The 27,786-nt window shown below is 39.1% G+C and overlaps 1 protein-coding gene across 2 annotated transcripts in view; it reads left to right on the top strand.

Annotated features, from left to right (window-relative positions):
• The first annotated feature begins 602 nt into the window (after positions 1-602).
• Positions 603-27,786, top strand: part of LOC110312287 (contactin-associated protein like 5-3) — a 604,300-nt gene continuing 577,116 nt past the window's right edge. For both annotated transcript variants that reach the window (XM_085832770.1, XM_085832768.1), the window contains exon 1: positions 603-850. In XM_085832770.1, the coding sequence (XP_085688896.1) occupies positions 769-850 (82 nt within the window). In that variant the 5' untranslated portion in view covers positions 603-768. The remainder of the gene's footprint in view (positions 851-27,786) is intronic.

The following is a 27,786-nucleotide window of genomic DNA, read 5'->3' as shown; positions in this document are numbered from 1 at the left end:
GGAGGAGGGAGTGGGTGGGTGCGTGGGGAGCACCCTCATAGAAGCAGGGGAGTGGGGGTGGGATAGGGTGTTTCCAGAGTGGAAACTGGGGAAAAGGGATAACATTTGAAATGTAAATAATTAAAATATCCAATAAAATATAAAATAAAAGGTTTAAAAAAGGAGAGGGAGGGCAGAGAGAGAGAGAGAGACAGAGAGAGAGACAGAGAGAGAGACAGAGAGAGAGACAGAGAGAGAATTCTTTTGCTCCTTGCTTCCCCAGCAAGTCATCAGAGCACCTGGAAGCAGAGCTGTCTTGCCAGGGATTTGTCAAGGACCCGCCCAGGCCAGCGCAGGGCGGGATCGACTGGGGGCGGGGCCGTACAGAGAGTTCCCGAAATGAGCTGTCCGCCCCTCTGGTGCTGAACACAGCTCTAGAGTACAAATGAAGTGCTTTTGTCTGTTGGTGGAACTGGGTGCCAAGAACTGCGCTCGAGTTTAGATCTGACCCTTAAAGAAAGGGAATCCGGAGGAAGACGAGGCAGGCGAGAAAGGCAAGCACAGAAAGTGACAGTTGCAGAAACTATAAACGTCGATTGGAGCTCGCATCTCCGAGGAAGCGCTGAAGCAGAATGGAGTGAAGGAGAAGCGGGGGTGGGAGGGGTTTCAGGCTGTGCGGAGGAAGAAATAAAAAGAGAAATAAAAAAGGAAAAGAAAAAAAAAAAAACAGGTCAAGGCTGGTGCCCGTGAATTTGGGATTCCATTGGAAGCGATCGCTCACTGAGGGAAATGGATTCTGTACCAAGACTGAATAGCGTTTTTATTTTGGTGCTCTCTGGCTTGTGGCATTTTGGATTAACAGCGTCAAATTGTGAGTACTTGGAACTGGGGGCGGGAAGGTAAGGTGGGATAGGACTCTCCTGAGTAAAAGTATCTACTGTCCAACATTATATGCTCTGCGTAAAAGGAAAGAGCAGGTTGAAACCTAGCCAGTCTAGTTTGACCATTCTAACAACCCCAAAAGTTAGCAGAGCTTTAATGAGCTTGCTTTGCTGGACTGCCCGCCCTTCATTGGAATCATAAAGTTTCCTTAGCCTGATGCTAGCTCTACTGCGCAGATCTAGAGCAAGCCTCAAAGGGCAGAGACTACTCCTGTGTCTCCAAGATAGGTGATAATGGGACTGCAGCTCCAAATGATTTGAAATGTTTCCGAATCACCTCTACCCCTACTGCCACCCTAAGCACACAGCTCTTTCCACTGCCTTAGGCATAAGGTTTCAGCTGGGAGCAGTTTGTAACTTCCTTGTAAGGGGATTGGGAGTTTGGGCCTAAGAATTGCAGCCCAAATGTAGTTATTCCAGGAGATCAATGGCTGTCCTATTACAGGAGGGGGGACTTTTAGTACACAATCCACCCTCAAAATTCTATGAAGGAATGAGTATGAACTGTAGTACCCACATTTTGAATCCTGCAAGCACAGAGCATTTAATTCAATAGGAAAGAATTCATGACTTCTAAAATTTCTTGCCTGCACTATATATTTATAAGATCCAGTTTGTCAAACTTGACTAAATCACTAAAGCTGTGAGAGATTCAAGCTCAATTGCCCAGTTGCTTCTCTGGGCAGTGTGGGGGAAGTTTTTCCTTCTCTGGGAACTCCCAAATGAGAAAGGATGCAATTAAGCCATCTGTGTTCTTTGCAAGGGTGGCTTATCACAGTCCCTCAAGTTTCTGTGTTTGTTCCCTCATCTTTTATTTTGACACTGAACCTCCAAAATATAATCCTGATTTGGACAATTTAATTTACTTTTATAATTCATGTTATCAGTATCAGTAACACAAGAGGAAAGAGAGAAGACTTACTATGGAAGACCCCTCTGCTTTATTCCTTAATCCTCAGAGGCTCTTGTCCCAGAATTTGCATTCCAGAAGGAAGACAGGTGGATAGATGTTCAACAGAGTCAGTGTTTCTGTCATCCAAAGATCGGAAAGCTCACAATTTGTAATTGTAACATTTCCTTAAAGGCTGTGTTATAAAGAAGGGTAAAAGAGGCTACCCTCTCCCCCTGGTGGGGATAAGCTAGTAAATTATTTTAAATGATATATGGAAGCAAATTACAGTCAGGTAATTTTAATTCTCTGTTCTGCCTTCTCCCCTTCCTTCCTCTGTTGCCCTTTCCATTTCCTCTTCTTCTCCCCTTCTCCCTGAAATCATCCCCACATTTGGCCAAGAGAAAGACCCAAGAGCCTTAGTAAGCTTTGTTACTGAGCTTGTTTTTCTACTTTCTGAAACACTAGAGGTCAGTGTTGTCCAGTTGATACAAAAGGGTGGCTGTGATCTGTGCGGTCCCTTATTACATACTGTTATATGGAGAGAGTGACTAGTTTGAAGATCCAAGAGTTGGAAGTGAGGTATACTGTTGAAATGGATAGAGTCCATGACTTTGGCTTCTTCAAGTATCATCCTTCTTGGCGCATTATTTTCTATAAGTTAATTTAACTATGGTCAATGTATTTTAATAATGTACCTAAAACTAAATGGCATGGGTTAAGACTTCAGTCTGTCATAGCCACAGCAGGAACAAACCTGCTCTGGGCATTTAAAAAGAAAGTTGGTGATAATGATCTTCAGAATTTCAAGTGACAGTTGCATCCTCCATTTTCAAGCCACATAGCAGTTGAGTGAGTGCTGTTTGCTAAGTATTCTGCAGTCTGCTTTCTTAAGGAATACCAGTGAGTGTTTACTGTACTGTGAAAATTGTAACATTTGGTAAAAAATAGTTTTTAGCAATCGCTGATTCTGAAATCTATGCATATTAGTGGTCATCTGAGCCTATAAGGCAAAACCTCTCAAGGTAATCTCAACTATTTCCCAGCTTCTCTTGGCTGCTATGCACAGTTTTTATTCATCAAGTGTAAAAATTGGATTTGCTATTGATGTACAGCCTACTCCCATTCATATACACGCTTTGATGAGTTAGATATTTCCTTCTCAAGGCTCTCCTTTGAATTTGATTTGTGGGAAATTTTAAAAGTTATTTTCTCTAAATTTTAAGGAGCACCCCAATGTCATTAGTAACAGCACCCTTGAAGACATATTGTATGCTCAGGTTTTTCCATGGTGAACAGTTATAGTTGTAAAGGTATAGGTGTGTAGTTTCTTAAAAAATAACTTTTTAATTGACTTGATGTTACTGTTATTACTGTGTAGTGTGTGAGTATCTCACTGAATGCACGTTTGATTTTCTCATACTCTGTCTCAAACATGGCACTTATTCTACAGGGAAAAATTAATGGTTACACAATTAGAAAAGTTTTAAATCTCTAATTATGCATAATGAAAACAAAGTCAGGCCAGAAGGACTACAGCCATAATATAAATATTACAAATCTGAGGTAAGAATCCAATTACCTAGCAGTAATAAAACCCTCTGGAAATTCCCCCATTGTAGATTTTCAGGATATTAAACAGCTACAGTGTATACTTTGGTCATATCCTGAGGGAACTGGTTAATTATGAATATCGATATACACCACTGTAAAATTAAAAAAAAAAAGAAAATCAACTTCTTTGACACAAGAAGCTATGATATGACTTAGGAGTTTGATTAAATGAGATCAGATGACCTCATCTAAGAAGTTCTAATCTCAGACTAGAGGTCAAATTATTATTATTTATAGGTATAAATTATACCTATTATTGTCCTTTCCAGCCTACCAGTAAAACACAGCCAGCAATGGAGGTATGTGTCTACTCCAAATTGTACAGCAGCTAAATATCTTACTAAGGGTATTCATCTAAGATTAGGCAAGTTAAATTTTGTCATGACAGAAGTATGAGGTCTCAAACAGGAGGACTGCATGTGACACACACATAAATATTGTTAACATCATTTTTAAAAAGAAACACACTGCATAGTGTATTTTTTCTTTTATAATAGCTTTAATTTTCGAAATAACAAAATAATCACAAAGTCTCTCCCTGAAGTTTATTGCTATTCATTATTAGATCCCCCCTGCCTCTTTTAGATCTTTCTTACATTTCAAAAGATCTTCAAAAATGTTGCTCATGATAGTAAAGACCTTGAGTTACTAGAAGAGTGCTAACAAACCAAATGGGTGAGCAATATGAGGAATGATTGTGTTGTTTTTTGGGCAGGAGAATGGCAGTGCAGGGATTCCTTGGTCATCTATAGCTACCAGAAGTGAGGAAACCCTGCAATCCTCAGTTGGTAGAGTCTGTAAACTTATCCAATTACCACACTGCTTCATTTTGACCTTGAATGTTCAACATGAAATTATTTTCCATATCTTTCACATTAGCCCTATAGTTAAAGCAGATTAACATTTGCAACTATAAAATATGAATTAAGAAATATAGCAGGGGGGATGGAGAGATGGTTCCGTGGTTAAGAGTACTGACTGCTCTTCCGAAGGTTCTGAGTTCAAATCCCAGCAATGACATGTGGCTCACAACCATCCGTTATGAGATCTGGTGCCTTCTTCTGGGGTGTCTGAAGATAGCTACAGTGTACTTACATAAAATAAACAAATCTTTTTAAAAAAGAAAAAACAAGAAGTATAGCAGGGATTTTATAATAAAGGAGAAGACTTAGGAGAAGATAAATATCTACTGAAGCATCTCTGTTCTCACCTGCATCCTTCTCCTAGGAAATGGTCACTTTCCCAGTAGTCTTCCCTTTTCTCTGTTCATCTGTCCAACCAGTCTCAACTTCTTTGAGTGAATCACTTTACTTTCTTGTATCCATTTATCATAAAATGATCAGATTTTTGAAGCATTTCTAATTTTTTTTTGTTTTTGTTTTTGTTTTTCTAGACAAGGCTTCTCTGTGTAGCCCTGGCTGTCTTAGAACTCACACTGTAGACCAGGCTGGCCTCGAACTCAGAAATCCACTTGCCTCTGCCTCCCAAGTGCTGGGATTAAAGGCGTGCACCACCACTGCCTGGCTAGATGTGTCTGGGACATTGAAATGTCTCAGTAGATTAATGTTGCCTGTTCCCAGGCTCCTCTAATTTTTTAAGTGTTAATTCAATGGTTCTCAACTGATAAGCCATACTATGATGAAATATGACCTGTGTGTAATAATTACTCACAACAGATAAGAAGACAGGGAATTGATTTAGTTCCTACTAAGGTAGAAGACAATGACATTTTAAAATTTTAAGGAGAAATTGCATTGCACTAGTTGAAAACAATACTTATTTTTTTCATTTAAAAAGGAAACTGATTCATAAATTAAAAGACTGCTACTATTGCCTGGTGACCTTGTAAAGGTTGCTTATTTCCCCTAGTAACATGGTTTGCTGAGTAAAAGCCAGGGTTTATTGTAACAATGGTTACTTGTAATATGCCCTCCTTGTTACTTCTTGGTTATTTTAGTTATGTGTGTTTGAGATCAGTGCACTTCAAAACTGGGATACAACCATTTTTAGCCATTTTAAAATACAAATATCTTTGCAACAAAGTATCTTCCAACTCATGTTATTAGGTAATTGTGATATGTTATCATTGTTAAATGCAGATGCTATGTGCTTCCTGGTTATTTCATGTATGTGTGTTTGAGATCAATGCACTTCAAAACTGGGAAACAACTAGTTTTAAACATTTTAAAACAAAAATATCTTTGCAAGAACATATCTTCCAACACATGTCACTAAGTAGTTTGTATCGTGTCTGCAGGAATTTGGCAAGGGTTCTCTAAGATTAGCCTTCTAATCGGAGCCTTAGAAATAGCATGAGTTAGTAGTTTCCCCATCAGACCTGAAAAAGAAAGATACCAAAATCATTCATATTAACACTTGAAACATGAATGTACATAAAACACCGCAAAGAAAAGCTGAGAATTTACTTATTTTCATACTTTTTATTTAAAAGTTTGGTAAGGGATGATGGAAAACTTAAAGAGGAATTTAGAATAGCCTGCTTTGTACACACAAACACTGGCCATTGCCAGAAGGGCCACTTCTGTTGACATTCTGTCCCAAACGTCTGTCAATGTCAGGGCATAGTTCTGCTCAGGCAGCTCTATTAAGGCTCATCATGCATAGCATGGTGAAGGCCGTGATCTAGCTTTGTATAATAATCTAAATCACTCATGGTCAATATCACTCCTAAGAAAATATGGAACTCTACATTTTACAAATCTCACATCTCTTGGATTTATTTGTTTGCATTGATTATTAATTTGGCCTATAGTATCAGTTTCTCAAAATTTCTTCAGTCTGCCAATCACACACACACACACACACACACACACACACACACACAGACACATACACACACACACACTCACACTCACACACACACTCACACACACTCATACATTTTCTAGTGTGGGATGTGCTGGGTATATCTGGGAGTATTTGGGAGAGTGGGAGGGAAGAATGGAGATAGTAAGAATCAAGACATACCGCATATATGTATGAAATTGTCAGAGAATAAACAAATATATGTTTGAATTTTTTTCAGTCTAGGTTAAGGGCTCTACTTATGTCTCTCTTTTTGTAGTACTTTCTGTAATCTTGTTGCCTCAAATAAGATCCATTGCCTCTTTGTCAGGTTTTATTTGAATTACTGTATCCCTAATTACTGAACGAGCAGATGAATGAGGAATGATTTAATGATTTTCTAGCAAGAGTTTTCAATCTTAAACTTTGATTTTTCTTCTCCTTATTAGCTGACTCTTGTTTATAAGATGAGATTGGTTCATGTTGCTATTTTAACAAGAATTACTTGTCACTGTGGTAGAAATTACAAGTAGAAGTTAACTCTAAAATGAAAGAGAAGTTCAGATTGCCTTGCCTTATGGAGTGTGCTACTGCCTTGTTTTTGTTTGTCTGCTTGTTTGTTTGTTTTGTTGTTGTTTTTATTCTTTGCAGAGCATTCAGAATTGGGCTTAAAGTTATTTGCATACTGAAAAAAATAAAAGAAAAATGTTTGGAGTTGGTGCATGTTACTCACCTGAAGAACTTTCCAATGAACTTAGTTTCAAATATTTTTTCTTTCTTAAAATTGAGTTTCCTATATAGCAGGGGAAGTGAGGATTAGCTATTAAGATATACTATGTGACCTCATGGTATATCGGAAAGCTTGGCAGTTAGGAAAATAATTTATTAGTCATGTCAGTGTAAAATGTTACAACATAGGTAAGCATTGGTGCTATGGATGGCACACAGCGAGCATTTTCCACTGGCTGGAGCATCCACATGTGCTCTTGAGGAATATAAAACTGAACTTGAGGCTTGAACAAACTCAGTCGAATAAAAGAGGGGTGTACTGTGGATTAATAAAGGGACAATGGAGAAAATAATGGAGTGAGATAGCATGGAATATTTTTCCTTAAAATTGAAAGTATGCAGCTTTACTCCAGGGCTTTAATTTTAAAGATATCATTATTTTTTTTTAGGCACAGGAGTGTTTTGCTTGCATGTACACATATTATACATATTCATGTGCACTACAGCATATGCCTGTTGCCCGCAGAACCCAGTAGATGGTATTAGAAACCCTAGAACTGGAGTTAAAGGACGTTGTGAACTTCTCTGTGAGTGATAGGAACTTAAAGTCATATTAACACAGTAAAATTGTAATTATTCCTCCTTTAAATTGTGTGTGTGTGTGCATGTGTGAACATGTTTGTTTGTGCATATGGATACTACAGATCAGATTGTGTCTTATATTTAAGAATGTTATATTGTTTCCTTAAGACAAGCTCTCTCATTTATCCAAAGTTCACCAGTTTTTCTTGGCAGGCATTAGGTTAGTCCTAGGCATCCTCTGGAGCTGGGATTACATGTGCATTACTAACATGCAGAAATATAATTTTAATAGTGTGCACATGTGTGTGTGTGTAGTTGTGTGTGTGTGTTGTGTGTTGTGTTGCTTGTGTACACTTGAAGTTTATGCATGCCATGGTGTGTGTATAAGTCATAACCAACTTTGTGGAGTTGATTGACTCCTTCTACCATTAGGTGGATTTCATGGATCAAATTCTGTTCACCATGTTCTCATGGTCAGCTCTTTTATGGTCTAAGCCATCTCATGTACCCTGTACTGGCTAGTTTTGTGTCAACTTGACACAGCTGGAGTTATCACAGAGAAAGGAGCTTCAGTTGAGGAAATGCCTCCATGAGATCCAACTGTAAGGCATTTTCTCAATTAGTGATCAAGGGGGAAAGGCCCCTTGTGGGTGGTGCCATCTCTGGGCTGGTAGTCTTGGGTTCTATAAGAGAGCAGGCTGAGCAAGCCAGGAAAGGCAAGCCAGTAAAGAACATCCCTCCATGGCCTCTGCATCAGCTCCTGCTTCCTTGCTTGAGTTCCAGTCCTGGCTTCCTTTGGTGATGAACAGCAGCATGGAAGTGTAAGCCGAATAAACCCTTTCCTCCCCAACTTGCTTCTTGGTCATGATGTTTGTGCAGGAATAGAAACCCTGACTAAGGCATACCTCATATTGGATCTTTGGTGGGTTGTAAGTGTGAAAGTCAGGTTTTTAAGCTTTCCAGGTAAGAACTATGCCACTACTAATTTGGCTTAGAACAGAATAGAACAGATGTTGGTAAGAAGACTAGATGAGATAATTACATCTCAGTTAATAGCTAGTAAGGAATCCAAGAAGGACATTTGGAAGTACAGCTCACACAGTTCTTCAAAGAGAATAATGATGAAGAAAATGAAGGCACTGGGATATATGAGTTACTAAGGACACAAAAGCACATATTTGCGGCTAAAATGTACTCTGCAAATGGTTGAATTGTTTTGACAAATGAGAGCAATAGATGCTCAAGAGGTGTTCAGTGCTCTAACATGAAGTTACTTTCTGGGAATACAGAGTAGTCATATTGAGAACACAGCATGGCTCATAGATGCACAATGCCATGCGGCACACACTGCCTGTATCCATCACTCTGATGCAATCTTCTAATCTATAAATTCTATTGGTTTCTGTCAGTTAACTATGAACTAGATATTCAGGAATGTGTAATTAGAGCTCAATACCGTGGGGTTCTGGCCCCCTCAAATGAAAATTGATAAGGGATCCCTTTAGTGTCAGCTATGTGGAAAGAGAATTTCAAGAGTTGAATGCTTCGGGATGATGTGTTATTGTTCGCAATTGATCTTCAAGAATAAATCTCAATGTTGCTATACTGTCTTCTTGTCTTTATGTATATTCTTGGGGTGTGTTAATGCTATCTGTTTTCTGTATCAGCTGAATCAGTTGAGCTGTTCATGGTGACACCAGCAATGGTGAAGACAGAAAGAGAGCAGAAATGCCAACATACTTGCGTGTATATCATTTTTTTTCAGTGTACCTTTGTAGCAGAAATGTCCCTTTGGAAAATGTCCAAAGTATAAAAGTTTAAGTTACTTTGTTGAACTCAGAAAATGGCTCAGTGACTAAAGTGCTTGTTGTCTGAGGGCCTGATGAGCCAAATCTATTCCTTAGCCTATATCAGAGTACTACAAGCAATAGGGCACATCCTTGACTTTTTTCTTTTTCTCTGTATGTTTGTTCCTTCCAAGATAACTGTATTAGAGAGGCCAGTGTCTGTCCCTTTATCTCAGAGCAGCGGTTTGCTGCAATTTCTATTGTACTCTGGTATTGATCTGTAAACTGCAGATTATGGTAAATAAATGATAGGAACTAGAAAGACTTAATTCACAGAAGCAGGGAGACTCACTAGCATTTTAGTAGATAGAAATAGAGCGTTGAGGTGGTGCTATTGCCCAAAAGACTCTACACTGCACCTGCATCCATAGTGCTTCAATTACACTCATCTGGGAGAGCCGAGCTCCTTTTCTCCACTGGCTTCTCTCACATTGAGACTTGTGTGTGACCTGAACTGGATTCCGAAAAGACTTGGGTCAACAAGGGTAGGAATTTTTTTCTGATGAGGAGACAATTAAAATAAATTAACATTTCTCCTTCTACAGTCATTAGCAATATTTAGGCAAAATCAGAAGTACTATGGAAGCATATTGGAGTGGGGGAGAAAGAGAGAGAGAGAGAGAGAGCGCGAGAGAGAGTGAGAGAGAGAGATCCTTGTGATGATTTCAGACATTCACCCCATTCCAACTTTGGCACTTGATAAGGTTTCACTTTGTCCCTTACTACAGTCATAAAGAAAGAGGATAGAGGATTTTTGTACTCATCACAGTGGAAGTGCTAGCTTAGCTGAGTAAAATAACTGAATCAAAAATCATATCTTGTAGGGGGTTGCAGTGGTGTTTCAATCCACTCTCCATCATTTTAAATCTCACATATATTTTTTCTCAGTCTACTGTCTCATTAAGAACAATAGTTAAATGGAGTTATTATTAAAACTTGAGTGATTGTTCAACTTTTCAAAGCTAACTCCCTCTGTCCACTGTTGGAAAATGGCTTTCGGTCTTCCCCACTACTCTGTGTGATATTGGCCTTGGAAAGACTTCCTTCCCCTTCTTTAAAAGACAACATGGTTATGTAGGACTAGCTACTTATACCAGTTGCCCAGACCACAGATTAAATCTTTCTACCACATTCTCATGATCAGGACCAACCTGTTAAAATAGACCTGTGGCTTGCACTGTCAGCACCGACTGTACTTGTCTGATCAATTTAACTTTGATTATTAACTTGAGATTTATAATCACCATGGAAATGACCTTCCAGTCATGCCTATAAAATTTTTTTGAGGCTGTCTTGATTGAGGTGGATGCAAATATGGATGGTGTCTTCTCATGTACTTGGTTTCTGGACTGAATAAAAAAATAAAAAAGAAAGAGCAATAAGCATCAACGTTCATTCTTCTGTGTTTGACCAAGAATAGCATGCAACCAGCAACTTCACCATCAACATGTCTTTCCCACCATGATGAACTGCGCCATGGAACTATACACTCAAATAAACCCATCCTCAAGTTATTTGGGGGGGGGGGTCAGGAATAAATTACAGTTACAAAAAATAAGCTAAGAAATTCTCTTACCTATTTATTGTTCATAGAAAATTCTTCCAAATAACTAAAGAGTTTCACTGCTGTAGGATATATATACTATCCATGGAACTCATGTATTGACATTCTAGCTTCTCCTCCCCACAAATCCTTCACCCTTAAACATGTAGCCCTGTTCACAAATCCTTACCATGGAATATCCAAAGTGTTCATCTGGTGATGAATAGTGAGTACATGGGAGAGTAGAAATTACAAACCTCTATCCAATGTCACTCTTCTTCATCCTTGACCAGGCACAGTGAAGGAGCTTGACTGATGGCCGGCCACAGAACACTCATTTGGTAATGAGAAATGGCCCTTATAGAAGGTAGCTCTCATCATCAGCTTAGTGAAGAGTTAGACCAATAAATTATTTGCTTTAATTTCAAGCTCCCATGAGCTTGGCCTCCTGTATGTTATTTTTCAATTTCTTAATTGCCTGTTTTGGACATGCTTCCTAAGGCTTTAGGGAGTCTAAAAAGGCATTGCTCAATATCTTCTTATTTGGGGCAACACCTCAATTCTTCTATAGATTCTTATGGACAAGAAAGATCTTTGATCATCCTGTTAACCACAAAGATAGTAATAAAAATTTTGTCATACTCTTTAAAACATATTTGAGAAGGGTCATTTCATAAATAATGAAACTTTTTTAAGAAGAAGAATATTTGCAATTTCTAGATGAAATTCTATATAGATTTTCAGCAAATCTATTACAAATAAATCTATTTACTCAAATAAATTACAAAGTGCTGGTTTGGAGAAAATGGGACAAGACTGCCCAGAATTAAATGTTTCAGCATTTCTTTCCTCTTCTTATTGTTCAAGGAAGAATAAAGTGTGAAGTTCCCCACATTTTGACACCGTATATGTCCCTATCTTATTTCTCTATGTGCTTGTGTATGTTTGAGAGCAAGCTTATGTAGGGCAGAGGGCAATATTGGTAGTAGTCGTCATCTTCCTCCTTGTATGAGACAAGTTTTTTTGGAATTAGAGAAACTTTTATTAGTAATTCAAGATTTATATGATCACTTTGCATCCCATATTGAATTAATGGTTTCAACAATAATTGTCAGTGTCTGCTAATACCAAAAATGAAAGACAAATAGCTATTATTATACAGCTGCTAATAGAAGTAGCCATCACCATTTCTAAAAAAGTCTTTAAACAATACTAGCTTGTAATTTGAAAAAACTCAGCAATAAATGTTTCACAAAAGAAGGAAATTATAGATGTCACTAAAGCAAATAGTGGCACAATAACAAAAATCCATGATATAGGACAAGCTACAGCACACACTACCTGTTTCCCTTAACAACTTTCTAAAACAATCAAAGAAACTACTGAAAAGGAACACAAAGCATGAGTTTAGAACAAAATACTCTAGGGTTAGATATTCATTCAATTCAAAATAGTAATTATTTGGGAATTTTTCCTTTATTTTATGTTTTAAATTAGTTATTTACTTAATTTACATCCCAAATGTTGTCCCCTTTCTTGGTTTCCCCTCTAAGATCCCCCTACCCCTGGTCATCCCATACCTGCTTCCTAGCCCTGGCATTCCCCTACACTGGGGCATAGAGCCTTCACAGGACCAAGGGCCTCTCCTCCCATTGATGACCAAGGAGGCCATCATCTGCTACATATAAAGTTGGAGCCATGAGTTCCACCATGTGTACTCTTTGGCTGGTGATTTAGTCCCTGGGTGCTCTGGGGATACTGGTTAGTTCATGTTGTTGTTCCTTCTATGGGGCTGCTAACCCCTTCAGCTCCTTGAGTCCTTTCTCACTGGGGACCCTTTGCTCAGTCCAATAGTAGGCTGCAAGGATTCACCTCTGTATTTGTCAGGCACGGTTGGAGCCTCTCAGGAGACAGCTATTAACAGGCTTCTGTCAGTAAGCTCTTGTTGGCACCCACAAAAGAATCTGGGTTAGGTGATTGTATATGGGATGGATCCCCAGGTGGGGCAGTTTCTGGATAGCCATTCCTTCAGTGTCTGCTCCACACTTTGTCTCTGTAACTCCTTCCATGGGTATTTTGTTCCCCCTTCTAAGAAGGATCGAAATATCCACACTTTGGTCTTCCTTTTTCTTGAGCTTCATGTGGTTTGTGAATTGTATCTTGGGTATTCTGAACTTCTGGACTAATATCCACTTATCAGTGAGTGCATATCATGTGTGTTCTTTTGTAATTGGGTAAGATGAGACAGGTTATATCATCACTGCCTAAACCAGGATGACTGGCCTGTGTGTTTGCAGGGATTATGTAGTTTCTTTATTCCTTTGCTCTGTAGTCATTCTGAGATTGATTGTATGTGCACTATGATGTCTGACCATACATGGTTTATGTAAATTCCAACCAAGTTATCAGAGTTTCTTGATAAGTGCTTGCTCTTCTATATAATTTCCCTAGCCCTACCTAATTCTTAGTTGCAAGAATCTAATTTCATAATTACATAAGTATAGTGGTACTTTTTAAAGTTTTAGAGAAAGAGCATAGAAGTTATCACTATTCACACAGCGATTTCTTGACTGGGTTGGAGCAATGGGGACACTCTGGGAGCCCAACACTGTATCTGTTTGGTTTGATCAGTCACTGTGTGATAGAGTTATTAATATAATCTCTGCCTGAAGTTATATTAAATAAGTAGGAACCATTTCCCAGTGTTATTGATATAATAACTGTATATGTTTATGTGCTAAGGTATAATGTTTTAATGTACTGCATGCATCATTTTATAATCATACCAGGATATATCAGCTTGTTGTCTTAAGTAGTAACCATTTATATGTTGGTTGCTCAATATTAGTAAATTCTGGCACTGATAACTACACAATAAGATCCACCAGCTAGCAATCTAGTAGTGTGTATTTCAGATATCTAGAAGAGAAGCTCCTATTTTTATTTTTAACCCACAGGAAATCTGATTTTCTCTTGCTGCTATTTATATGTCAGCCTATTGCCATTCAGTGATCTGTAAACATAGCAGCTCATCAAAAAATGCCTTCTCACCTTGTTCTCCTTAGTTTGCTGTCAGGAGCTATTTTTATGTGAAGGAATTACCATGTAAAGGCACTTGATTTATCCACCTGCATCCCAGGCATCCCCTTGGGACCTCCTCAAAAGAAGAGATCTCATGCTAGCTATGATTAAATTGTCCATGTTTAGCACAGTGAATGGCAAAATAACTACTTGATAAAACTGAAGCACAAACAAACTGAAGGAATCTCTAGCCAAGGCAGCAAGCCTTCATCCAGGACATGTGGGGCACCACATATTTTCTCATTCCTGTTTACACTGGGGTAAGAAATGAGCCTTGGGACCATCATTAGCAAGAATTTCCCAGTTCTGTCATCCACTTATCAGTAAGATTGGAAGAAGAAACAAATACAAATTAAAGCCACTGTTGCAAAACTACATTTGGTCTTGGTCCTTGATTCTGGTCCAAGTGCTAATTTTCATCACACTCTTAGTGCTTTCTCTGAGCAACATCTTTCGGAACATTTATCCATTAAGATCTTCATTGTCCTCACTCCTCCCTTTAGAGGACTCCAAATTCCAAATGTTTCATTTTATCAGAATCTAGTATTATTTATTATGAAAATTTAACAAAGTATATAATATTTTATAAGTGATTTCAAAGAAATAATGTGATACATACATAACATACATGTATGTTATGCAATTGCATGAAGGTGGTGAGATATATGTATAGGACATATTCTTTTGCATATGGGCTTGTGTACAGGTTTATGGATTTTTGTGTTCTTGTGTTTACAACAATGGGTAGAAGTCAGACATGGACATTAGTTGTCTTACTCAACTGCTCTTCATTTCTTTTGTTAGACAAGTCCCTTAAACTTGGAGCTCAATGATTTGGCTATGAGAAATGACCTATCTCCATACTCCTGGTGCTGGGTTTAGGGACATGGACTGATATTCCTAGGCTTATGCAAGTAGCAGGGATTCAAACTCAAGTCCTCATGCTTGTGTGGCAGTCACTTACAAGCTTAGACATCTCCATAGCATATGTGCCTTATTTTTTTTATATTTTTATTAGGTATTTTCCTTATTTACATTTCCAATGCTATCCCAAAAGTCCCCCATACCCTCCCACCCACTCCCCTACCCACCCACTCCCACTTTTTGGCCCTGGCGTTCCCCTGTATTGGGGCATATAAAGTTTCATATGTGCCTTATTTTTGATGTGTTATTAGTTTTCTATCATGGTGAACATAGCTAACAGAGTTGCACAATTGACATAATTTTTGCATAAACAACTTGTTCTGGTAACTGAGAGGATTTATTATCCCCCAAAGGCAATAAAGACTCAGATTTTACTTGTGAATATTTACCTCCCCAGACAACAAGTTAAAATGGGCATTTGCATGAAAATGATAACTATTCATTTTTGAAATAGAATGTTTTACCAAGAAGATGGAAATTGTGGGGTCATATGGCACTGTGGCTGCTCTGTTTCAGGAGGGTTTTGCAAAAGCCTGCCTTGGGTTCTGACTTACTGGAGTTATTTTATAATTTTTTCATCATGTAATGTTTTCTAGCTAAGAGGCAGAATGTGAGTTTAAATACACTCATCTTGACATTTTAGATGACATCTATTTAGGTTTAAGTTTGTTATCAGGAAAATACAGATCAAGTTCAATACTGATATAATAACTACAGTTTCCTATTGATTTATGATAGTGATTTTCACAGTCCCTGATAACATGTTTTATGGTTATATCAGTATGACTCTGTGTGTTTGTGTGTGTGTGTGTGTGTGTGTCCTTGTCTATGTTTCTGTGTGCATGTGTGGTGCATTTCTTAATGTGTGCATGTTTGTCTGAGTGTGCATGTATATGTGTCTCTCTCTGTCTTTCTCTCTCTTTGTGTGTGTGTGTGTGAAATAATGTTTATATCTTTACTTTGAGAAGTTAATACTTGTTGTCGTAGCAGTAAAAGCACTTTCTGCCAAGCTTGCAACCTGAGACCCAACCCTGAATCCCACATTGTGAAAAAAGAGCTCCCCCCATATTCTGTGGCATGTGGACATTCATACACAAATTAAATAACAATTTTAAAAAGAATATTTTTTATCATTTACTTTCTTTGTTGTGTTGACCAAATGACTACCAGAAGCAAAGTTAAGAAGGACAGACATTGCTTATAATATCACACAATCAAACTTGACCAGAAGATGTGGCAAAAGCTGACTCCATGGTGTCAAAAGAATATGACTAGGACCTCTCTTCTCACATCCTGGTAAGACAGGAAGCAGATAACAGATAGAAAATAAAATCAGACTATTAAACCTCAAGGACCCATCGTCAAACTAGGATCTGTCTTCTTAAAGCTTCCCAAATCCCCCTGCTACCTGCCACTAGTAAGTGTGGGGATATGGGTGTGTCCCACATTTGCCACAGGCTCTGGTTAATTGTGGAGGTGGGACTGGGAGATTTGACTGTGCTTACCCCATGTGTATGTGTGTCCAGCTATGTGAAGCTGCTGGACCCCACTCTGGTTGTGGGAGAGCGCAGTCTGAGGTCCCAGGGACTGCCAGAGCCAGGTCAGTGTCCTCAGACCAGCACAGAAGCCGGGGACATCAGATTCTCTGACTTTTGGGCACTCAAGCACCACTAGAATCCATAGAAGAGCTGAAATGAGTGGGGACCCACAGGCTGGATATAGCCTGGGGCTGAAGGGGAAAAGAGGGGAGTGCTCCGACTAGGTTCAGCAGGGAGGAGGGCATCCTTGGCTTGCTCTGAGGGTGGCTTGGCTTGGCTGAGGCCATAGCTGAGAATGCTGAGAGGCCTCCTGTGGGTGATTAAAGGGGGCTCTTTAGATGAAGACCTGCACCATTGATTCCCGCCGCAGATCCGCAGATCTTGATGAAAAGAGGAGGGGAGTTTATTGGCTAAGCCTCCAGGCCTTTAGGTGCTTCATTAAAATGGAGATCTGTCTTGAAGCTAGTGATTTGTGCTCATGTCCTCTATCTGTTTAGGGGGTTGGGGTGTTGCCCTTATGTGAATGATGGCCACAGAAATATGGAGAACTCACTCTGTAGCCCAGGCTAGCCTCAAACTCTGAACTCTGTCTGCCTCTGCCTCCCAAGTGCTGGGATTTAAGGCATGTACCACCATTGCTGGCTTCCTATCTTTTTTATGAGACAGGGGCTGCCTTACTGCTTTTGCCATTACACTGCATATTCCAAGCTACCAGTCCCCAAGTCTCCGGCTTACTCTCCTGTCTTCAGCACTACATCTGTGAGAATACTAGGATTATAGGTGTGTTGTATCAAATCTTGCTATTTTATGATTTACTAATTTTGAATTTCGGTCATCAGACCTGAGTGGAAAGTGCTTTTCTCTGGCCTGGCATTTGATATTCAAAGCATAGCAGTATTGCATATCTTTTTGTAGACATCCATTAATAAAAGAAATCCAGTTTAAATTGTTTCAAAAATTTGAGCGTATAATTTTTTTATTATTATTGCCGTCTTCTTTTTTTATTTTAAATTCTGGGTGTAGAATCACTAAAGAGCTGATAAAGAACTAATTCAACATTTCAATAAAAGCAGGAGGATGGCTGTTGTGCATGATTACACTATCAGGGAAAACACTTTATCTTTTTTTTTTTCATTTTGTTTTTTTTATTAGGTATTTATTTCATTTACATTTCCAATGCTATCCCAAAAGTCCCCTGCCTGCTTCCCCACCCACTCCCCCACCCACCCACTCCCACTTCTTGGCCCTGGCGTTCCCCTGTACTGAGGCAGATAAAGTTTGCACGACCAATGGGCCTCTCTTTCCACTGATGGTCGACTAGGCTATCTTCTGATACATATGCAGCTAGAGACACGGCACTTTATCTTTTACACACAGACATTTATTTGCACACATCATAGTTTTGTTTGTTCTTTAGAAACAAGATGTTTATGGTTATCCAGCACCTTAACAAATCTTGTCCCAGCTGTTATGAGTCTAATAAAAGACCTAAGCTTAACAAAACACATCATTATTAAGCACGGTCAGTGGCTATGTGGCAATGGTAAATAAGTAGTGTGAAAATTCATTAGTAAAGTTAATCTAAGACACATCTGAGCATGGGAAACAAAATCAATTCAAGAAGAGAATATATAATTCTGTTGATGTTTTCACCCTTCTTGAAACACTGCTTGTGGGTAAGGAGTTCTGGGTTTTTCAAATAAATATCTGTTTTTGTTTGTCAGAAGCCATATGGGACAAGCTAATAACTAGCAGGTGATCAGCCTGAAATGGCCTGCTTTGGATTGCTATATAATCTGCGGCAGGTGCACTCTTATTAGGCAAGGCTGTAAGGGGTTCATTATAGGAAAGATTTCTGGTATTAATATGCTTTTCCTGTTATTATTAAACATATATAATAATCACTAAGTAATAGCACACCACTTTGGAGCAGATCTCTGCAGAACTATGGAGATTACTGTCTTATAGTGAGGCTATATAGACAAATAGATGACTTAAGTCTTTATGATGATCCTTTAAGAATTCCTAAAATTATATCAGTTATTATTAAGCTCTTTTATAGTAGGACTGCTATTAGTTCCTTTTCTATTAGTCAAAACTACAATGAGAACTCTGCCAGTCTCCCAATTGTCACCAGTTAGTTGCTCTTAGATGGTAACCAGACTTTCTCCTACTCAGAGCACATTCTAAGAGGTTGTAAAATGATTAACCAAAGGTCATAATAAAAAGAGAGTTAATGATTTATTATAGGTGCTAGGACAGAAGATAAAATATTGACTGGGTTGATCTATACAAAACTTCACTAATGTCTTAGTCAGGGTTTCTATTCCTGGACAAAATATCATGACCAAGAAGCAAGTTGGAGAGGAAAGGGTTTATTTGGCTTACACTTCCACATTGCTGCTCATCACCAAGGAAGTCAGGACTGGAACTCAAGCAGGTCAGGAAGCAGGAGCTGATGCAGAAGCCATGGAGGGACGTTCCTTACTAGCTTGCTTCCCCTGGCTTGCTCAGCCTGCTCTCTTATAGAACCAAAACTACCAGCCCAGAGATGGTCCCACCCACAAGGGGCCTTTCCCCCTTGATCACTAATTGAGAAAATGCCTTGAAGCTGGATCTCATGGAGGCATTTTCCCAACTGATACTCCTTTCTCTGTGATAACTCCAGCTGTGTCAAGTTGACACAAAACTAGCTAGTACAATTGACCCCTTGTCAACTTGACACACAAACACATCACTAGTAAGCAAAAGCCCTTAGTTCTTATTCATCCCCAAGATCTAAATAACTTTAAAAGTCCCACAGTCTTTACATATTAAAAGTTCAATCCCTTTAAAATATCCAGTATCTTTTAAAATACAAAGTACTTTAAAATTCAGTCTCTTAACTGTGGGCTTCACTAAAAACTTCCTTCAAGAGGGAAAAATATCAGGGTACAGTCACAGTCAAAAGCAAAATTCAATCTCCAACCATCCAGTGTCTGGGATCCAACTCATGATCTTCTGGGCTCCTCCAAGGGCTTTGGTCACTTCTCCAGCCATGCACTTTGTAGCACACACCTTGTCTTCTAGGACCCAGCCACCTGTACTTCACTGCTGCTGCTGTTCTTGGTAGTCATCTCATAGTACTGGCATCTCCAAAATGCTGCTGTCTTCCACTATAACTTGGCTTTAACAATAGCCTCTCATAGGCTCTCTTCATGGTGCTAAGCCTGAAATTCTCTGCATGACCCCTTCAGTCCTGGGCCATCAATTGAAACAGGTTGCACCTTCACCAATGGCCTTCCATGGCCTCTCACGGTGCTGAGCCTCAGCTGCTCTGCGTGACCCCTTCATGCCTTCAAAACCAGTACCATCTGGGTGACTCTTACATATTACCAAGTCCCACTGTAGCATGAGGTACAACCTTGGTCATCTCTGGAACACAGCCTCTGTGCTCTCAAAAAACACTTCACAGAAGATGTCACCTCAATGATGCTAGTCTCTTCTTAATCACCGCTAATTTCTTAGCTCCAGCTAACCAGCATCAATAGTCCCAGTAATGCAAAGTTTTTGCTTTAGTAGTTCTGGTATCTTGTTAATCACAGATGATTCTTCAGCCCCAGCTAACCAGAGCAACAGGATCTTCACAATCCAAAATAGGAATGGCCCTGAAAAGAGTCTTTAATTTTCCCTCTGAAATTTCACAAGCCAGGCCTCTATTTTCTGAACTGTTCTCAACATTATCTTTTAAGCTCCTATACAACATCTTACAGAGCTCTTAACACCGAATGGATCTTCTGGCCCAAAGTTCCAAAGGCCTTCCATAGTCCTCTCTAAAACATGGTCAGGTTGTCACAGGAATACCCCACTCTGCTGCTACCAATTTGTCTTAGTCAGGGTTTCTAACTAATAACTTAGTTATGGTTTTAAACCTTCACTGAACCTGTAGAGCTGAGACAAGTGATGGATATTTAGTAGATAATTACTCCTAATGGATATGCATGTAAACATTCTCTGTTGTAAACTTTTATTTCAATTTATGATTTGATTTTCTGTGTGAACTTTTTTCTTTTTTTATTAGATATTTTCTCTATTTACATTTCAAATGCTATCCTGAAAGTTCCCTGTAACCCCCTACACCTGCCCTGCTCTCCTACCCATCCACTCCCACTTCTTGGCCCTGGCATTACCCTGCACTGGGGCAAGACCAGGGGACCTCTCTTCCCAATGATGGCAACTAGGCCATCTTCTGCTACATATGCAACTAGAGAAATGAACTCTGGGGGTACTGGTTAGTTCATATTGTTGTTCCACCTATAGGGTTGCAGACCCCTTCATCTACTTGGGAACTTTCTCTGGCTCCTCCACTGGGGGCCCTGTGTTCCATCCAATAGATGACTGTGAACATCCACTTCTGTATTTGCCAGGCACTGTTATAGCCTCACACAAGACAGCTATATCAGGGTCCTTTCAGCGAAATCTTGCTGGCATGTGCAATAATAGTGTCTGGATTTGGTGGCTGATTATGGGATGGATCCCCAGGTGGGGTAGTCTCTAGATGGTCCATTCTTTTGTCTTAGCTCCAAACTTTATCTCTGTAACTCCTTCCATAGGTATTTTGCTTCCTGTTCTAAGGAGAAATGAAGTATCCACACGTTGGTCTTTCTTCTTTGTGATTTTCTTGTGTTTTGCAAATTGTATCTTGGGTATTCTAAGTTTCTGGGCTAATATGCCCTTATAAGTGAGTGCATATCAAGTGACTTCTTTTGTTATTGGCTTACCTCACTCAGGATAATATCCTCCAGATACATCCGTTTGCCCAAGAATTTCATAAATTCATTGTTTTTAATAGCTGAGTAATACTCCATTGTGTAAATGAACCACATTTTCTGTATCCATTCCTCTGTTGAGGGGCATCTGGGTTCTTTCCAGCTTCTCGCTATTATCAATAAGGCTGCTATGAACATAGTGGAGCATGTGTCCTTATTACCAGTTGGAACATCTTCGGATATATGCCCAGGAGAGGTGTTGCTGGATCTTCCGGTAGTACTATGTCCAATTTTCTGAGGAACTGCCAGACTGATTTCCAGAGTGGTTGTACAAGCTTGCAATCCCACCAGCAATAGAGGAGGAGTATTCCTCTTTCTCCATATCCTTGCCAGAATCTGTTGTCACCTGAATTTTTGATCTTAGCCATTCTGACTGGTGTGAGGTGGAATCTCAGGGTTGTTTTGATTTGCATTTCCCTAATGATTAAGGATGTTGAACATTTTTTTCAGGTGCTTCTCAGCCCTTTGGTATCCCTCAGTTGAGAAATCGTTGTTTAGCTCTGTACCCCATTTTTAATGGGGTTATCAGATTTAGGGTTGGTAAAAATCCTTTCCCAATCTGTTGGTGGCCTTTTTGTATTATTGACAGTATCTTTTGCCTTACAGAAACTTTGCAATTTTATGAGGTCCCATTTGTCAATTCTTGATCTTACAGCATAAGCCATTGCTGTTCTGTTTAGGAATTTTTCTCCTGTGCCCATATCTTCGAGGCTCATAATGCTGGTAGAGGACCTTAAGAAGGGCATTAATAACCCACTTTCTCCTCTATAAATTTTAGTGTCTCTAATTTTATGTGGAGTTCTTTGATCCACTTAGACTTGAGCTTTGTACAAGGAGATAAGAATGGATCAATTCGCATTCTTATGCATGATAACAGCCAGTCGTGCCAGCACCATTTGTTGAAAATGCTGTCTTTTTTCCACTGGATGGTTTTAGCTCCCTTGTCAAATATCAAGTTACCATAGGTGCGTGGATTCATTTCTGGTTCTTCAATTCTATCCCATTCTACCTGTCTATTCTACCTGTCTGTCGCTGTACCAGTACCATGCAGTTTTTATCACAATTGCTCTGTAGTAGAGCTTTAGGTCAGGCATGGTGATTCCACCAGAGGTTCTTTTATTGTTGAGAATAGTTTTTGCTATCCTAGGTTTTTTGTTATTCCAGATGAATTTTCAAATTGCCCTTTCTAACTCAGTGAAGAATTGAGTTGGAATTTTGATGGCAATTGCATTGAATCTGTAGATTGCTTTCAGCAGGATAGCCATTTTGACTATATTAATCCTGCCAATCCATGAGCATGGGAGATCTTTCCATATTATGAAATCTTCAATTTCTTTAAAGAATTTTTTATGTAGTGGTATGAATGATAATGACCCATATAAGCCCATGTTCTTGAATGCTTTGGAATCCAGTTTGTGGAACTTTTTTGGAAAGGATTACAAGGTGTGGACTTGTTGGATGAGATATGGTATCATTGGAAAATGTATGTCACTGGGAATATGCTTTGATATTTAAAAATTCCTTGCCATTCCTTTTGGTTCTCTCTCTCTCTCTCTCTCTCTCTCTCTCTCTCTCTCTCTCTCTCTCTCTCTCTCTCTCCCTGTGTGTGTTTATGTTTGTTGTCTGTGTGTTTGTCTGTGTGTCTGTCTGTCTGTTTGAGATTGTTGTTTCAAAATGTAAGCTCAAAGCTACTGCTCCAGCAACATGCCTGCCACTGCCATGCTCCCTGCTATAATGGTCTTGGAAGCACCCTTGAGAACTGTAAGCTAGCTTTCCAATAAACTGTTAGGTTCTTTTATTATAAGTTGCTCTGCTTTGGTACCTCTTTACAGTAATAGAAAGGTAAATAAGATAGCTTATGTCTATGTTGTGTGTATTACCTCTTTCAATGTCTGAAATAGCCCAAACGGCATCAGAATCCCTAGATCTGGGCTTACCTGAGTTTGTAAACCTCTTATCATGGGTGCTGGAAACTGGAATAAGTTTTTTTTGAGAAATAATAAATCGTTTTAACAACTAAGCCATGTTTCCATTCCTCAGCACAGAATATATTGACATTGTTTTCTGTATCTTTGGAGTGTGGCTCAGTTGTAGATCATTTACATAGCTCAGAGTAAAGTCTTGCATTTAATCCTCAATATGTTATAAACTAGGAATGATGGATACACTTGCAATCCCCAACACTGGGGAGGTGGAGGTAGAGGTAGAGTATCAACTGTTCACCGTTTTCTTTGGCTACATACCATACCAAGTTTGAAGCCATCGCAGTAAAATGAGACCCTTATTTCAGGGGAAAATCCTTTTAATATTCACTTGGGTATACACAAGGCAGCATATAACATTGGGAATGAATGGAGGAGAAAATATCTCACTTTGTGGCCAAGAAATAAAAAGGTAAGATGAAGGGTCTGGTTCTCTTAATTTTCTTTCAGGGTAACTCCTTTCACTACCACTTATGAAAGAACTGTCCACCTGGTGACATCTCTTAAAAGTTCAATATTCTCTCAATAGGTTTAAATGGAGGACCAGGATTTTAACATATCAGCATTTGAGGTGACACATTTAAAGTCCAAGCACACAGAGGGGCTCCTTGTCATAATGTGAGGACATCATAGGCAGTGTTCATGGCTGTTTCCAAGACTCACGACAGAGAGATTCTGCTTTCTTTCCTCTATGTCTCTATCCTCATGGCCTGTAATCTCTTTTTCTTTCCACCATGGATATATTTTCTCCTGAAGGAAGTTATTTTTCCCCAGAAATTTTGTTTACCTTTCCCAATTTAGATGCATAAAGACACTCTTGCTCATTTGCATAATTTAATGTTGCTAATCACATATGGTTTGACTGGTGTGTGTGTGTGTGTGTGTGTGTGAGAGAGAGAGAGAGAGAGAGAGAGAGAGAGAGAGAGTCAGAGGATACCCTTGAGTGTTGTTCCTCAAGTGTCTGATGCTTTCTGGTTGAGACCAAGTCTTTCATTGACCTAGAACTCCACTATAGTAGGTAAGGCTACCTGGTCAGAGAGGTACAAGAAATCTACCTGTCTCTACTGCCTATCTCACCATTTCTAGGGTTATAATCCCAGGCTACATTGCTGGCTTCTTATATAGGTTCTGGGCATTGAATTTAGGCCTTTATGCACAGTAAAGAGATGTCATTCCATCATAGGACTTGGAAGCAGGGAGGGTTGTTGGATATGACATATATTGTATTAATCCATGAAATCACCCAAAGATATGCAATAAAGATAAAGAATAAGAAAAGGAAATTGGAAACATGGACTTGTGTGTCAGGAAGGATGCATTTAAAGAGCACACAGCTTTAGCTCTCTACACACTATACATTTCAGCTATAGCTCTCTACCTTAGACTCTGTATGACTTTGTAGATAAAAAGAGCAGGGGGCCAGAGAATAAGTGGCTCAAACCCTGGCTTTCTGTCTTCTCCTTGGGCAAGCTACAGCAATTTGCTTTTAGGCAGTAGGGTTGTGTGTAGGGCTGTGTGTCTGCATAGCTGCTCTTGTGCCCTAGGGCCACAGGTATGCCACTTAGAAGAGACAAAGCAATCAGAAGACCTCTGGCCCAGCTGGAACAAATGGTACTGCTGGGCTTTTTGGTTTAGCTAGAATGTTCAAAGTGTTATGGCTCTTCAAAGGGAAGTCCATGCAGGGCAGGTAGCCAGGGCCACTCCTGGTACAGTTGCAACACTTATCAGTTCTGTGATTGCTAAGCAGTCAGCTTAGCCTAACTTTCCTGAAGAACAAAAGCCTCTGTCTTCATATGCACATGTGTTCATATGCATACACATAAAATAAACACACACACACAGAGTTTAGTGTAGGTCTTTGCACACCTGCTATTATTCAAATATTAGAATACACATGTAGAAATTCTGGAAGCATGATTGCTGAATGAAAACATGAATTGTGGTCTTATTTGCAAATATTCTAATCTGAGACCCCAGATTCAGAGAAAGACTCTTTCTCAAAGTAAGATGTGAACAAAAAAGGACAATATATAAACTGTATTTCATCCATTTTCCTATAAATTCCAATTCATGTAAACCCTATGCGCACTAGTATACATGCGTAGTAAACTAGCAGTTAGCCCATTCAGCTAGACCAATAGGCCAGTAATTCTCAAAAGTCTTCTTGTTTCCATCTCAATAGTGCAAAATGTAAAGACATAAATCACTCTGTCCAACATGTTTAAATGGATGCTGGAAACTGAACTCAGTTCTTCATGCATGGTTTTTGGCTTTCCTTCCAAGCAAAGTCTGAGACTGCCTTGCTAATAAAGTATAAATCATACCCAGATTATGTTTGGGAATTGTGCTAAGTCATTTTTACATACCTGCTCTACCTAGAACACTGATCATTCACTTCTTTGATACCTTTTATACAGAGTTCAAGGGACAATACAATTTGTTTCCTTGAATAGAAACATGATTGTGGCATCTGTTGATTAATTACATTAACTTCATTCTTCTACCTTACACTAGCTTCTTAAATTCTCTCTCCCTCTTTCCCCTTCCCTCCCTTCATCTTTCTTTCTCTTTATCTCTCTGAGTTTAAATAGTCTGTAATGTTTAAAAGTACACATTGTTTACTACTGCAGTTGTTCAGGTTTAATATTATTATATAGAACCAGGGGCTTACAGGACATTCCCTGTCACCTTCTAACCACTTCCACTACATTCTATCTTTATATTTCTGAATGTTTCTGTACATTTAAATGTTTGCGCTTGCACATGATATGTCTAATTATTAAAGCCAGAGTTCAGTGTAGGGTATCATTACTCAATACTTACAGCTTTTAATTAGTTGATTGATGTAAACTCAGAACTTTCATCCTGACTGTATTATATGAGCTCCTTCTCGGTACAATAACAATAATCAGTGACAGCTTAAAGAGCCCTGGCCAATAAAGTCATATATGTTCCCAAGGTCAGAGTGCTCCTTATCTAGGAACCCTTGAAGTTATGAATGGTGTAATCTTTGAATTTTTATTTTGGAAATGAAATCCCTTGAGAAAGAACATGTCATAGGGTAAGTATAGTATTTGTTCTTTGTAGTCAATACAGCTTTAATGTCCCAACTGCTAATGCATCATGCTCTGCCCAACACTTGCTCTTCACATTCACACAGTGTTTGCATGGTACAGACCTAGAGGCTCAACCCCACCTCTCATACACAGAAGAGTGAAGGCTGATCACACATTTCAGTGGCATCATCTTGAGACAAGACAGAAAAGAATATACTTCCATAAGCTGTTGTAGAATAGGCAGCTAACAAAAGGCAAGTTCTCATCAACTCTTCATTCAGGTAATATGTTCTGAAGCAGGGCTTACAAACCATTAAACTGGAGAGAGGGCTTCTTGCAAAAAGACACTAAATTTTCCACTTGAACAAGTTACAACATTGAGGGCCTGGCAAGAAGGTAAACTTCTATCTGATGAGCCCAATTTGTTCACTTGTCAAAGCCCAAGGGTTTCAGTTACCTGCCACTGTCTGTACTGTTTCCATATGGACTCCTTTCCTGCAGGGTGCTAATATAAGGTACCAAATAGCCTCAAAAATATCAAGAGAATTGAAAAAACATAATGCAATTAAATATAAATATGATAGTGTGTGTGTTGTGTTGTGTACATTTCTACAGTATGGAAATCAGTGAATGACATTCAGTACTAGGTTTATCTTTCTGCTGTGGACTTCTATTGTCAAGGAACTCAAGTTCTCAGGCATGCATCACAAGTGCTTATGCCTACTGAGCCATCTCAGTAGCTCCTATTTTCTTATTTTTGCACCAATTTTTTTTTATTTAGCCTCCTCTTATCACATATTCATTCAGTTCTAGAGGTAATACACATATCAGAAAATTTTACTAAAGTATATTAATTCATAATACCATGGTATTAATTCATAGTACCATGGACAAAAGCACTTGTGTGGGTTTTTCTTAGTCAACTGAGTATCCTGAAAGTCTCACAATAAATGTCTGTATTTTATTGTATCAGAGGATACAGACAGTTTCAGGATGAACCTCCTGGTTTGTACATTTGCTGTGATTTCTTAGAGTACATTTATCTACCTCATCTTCCCATGAAATTATAAGTACATATGCAAGTATTGTCTCCTTACCCAAGCACAGTGGTCTCCTTTAGTATTAAATAATATACACAAAACTAATTAAAACATAGAGCAGAGATTGCACTCTTAGGCTTAGACATATGAAAGAGCCAGGTTCCTACACATATACTTGACTGTGTTTGGCCCCATAGGGATGGTAGATCATTAAAGCAGATCTGTGTCTCAGGATTGTAGACTCAAGATGTCAGCAGAGCTCACATTAAAGAATGGTGAACAGAATGATGGGTTTCACAAGAGAGCCAATGAGCGAAGCAACAAAGAGCAAAGGGGAAGATTACTGAGTGCTTATTGCAGGTGAGACCTAGAGGAGGTGACGAGGTTACTGTCCTGACAATGGACTACTGCCCTTTTGCTTTGTGTGT

This window comes from Mus caroli, unplaced genomic scaffold, assembly GCF_978045245.1.
Source record: "Mus caroli unplaced genomic scaffold, Mus_caroli_1 scaffold_18, whole genome shotgun sequence".
Classification (NCBI taxonomy): Eukaryota; Metazoa; Chordata; class Mammalia; order Rodentia; family Muridae; genus Mus; species Mus caroli.
This window is presented reverse-complemented; position numbering and strand designations above follow the sequence as displayed.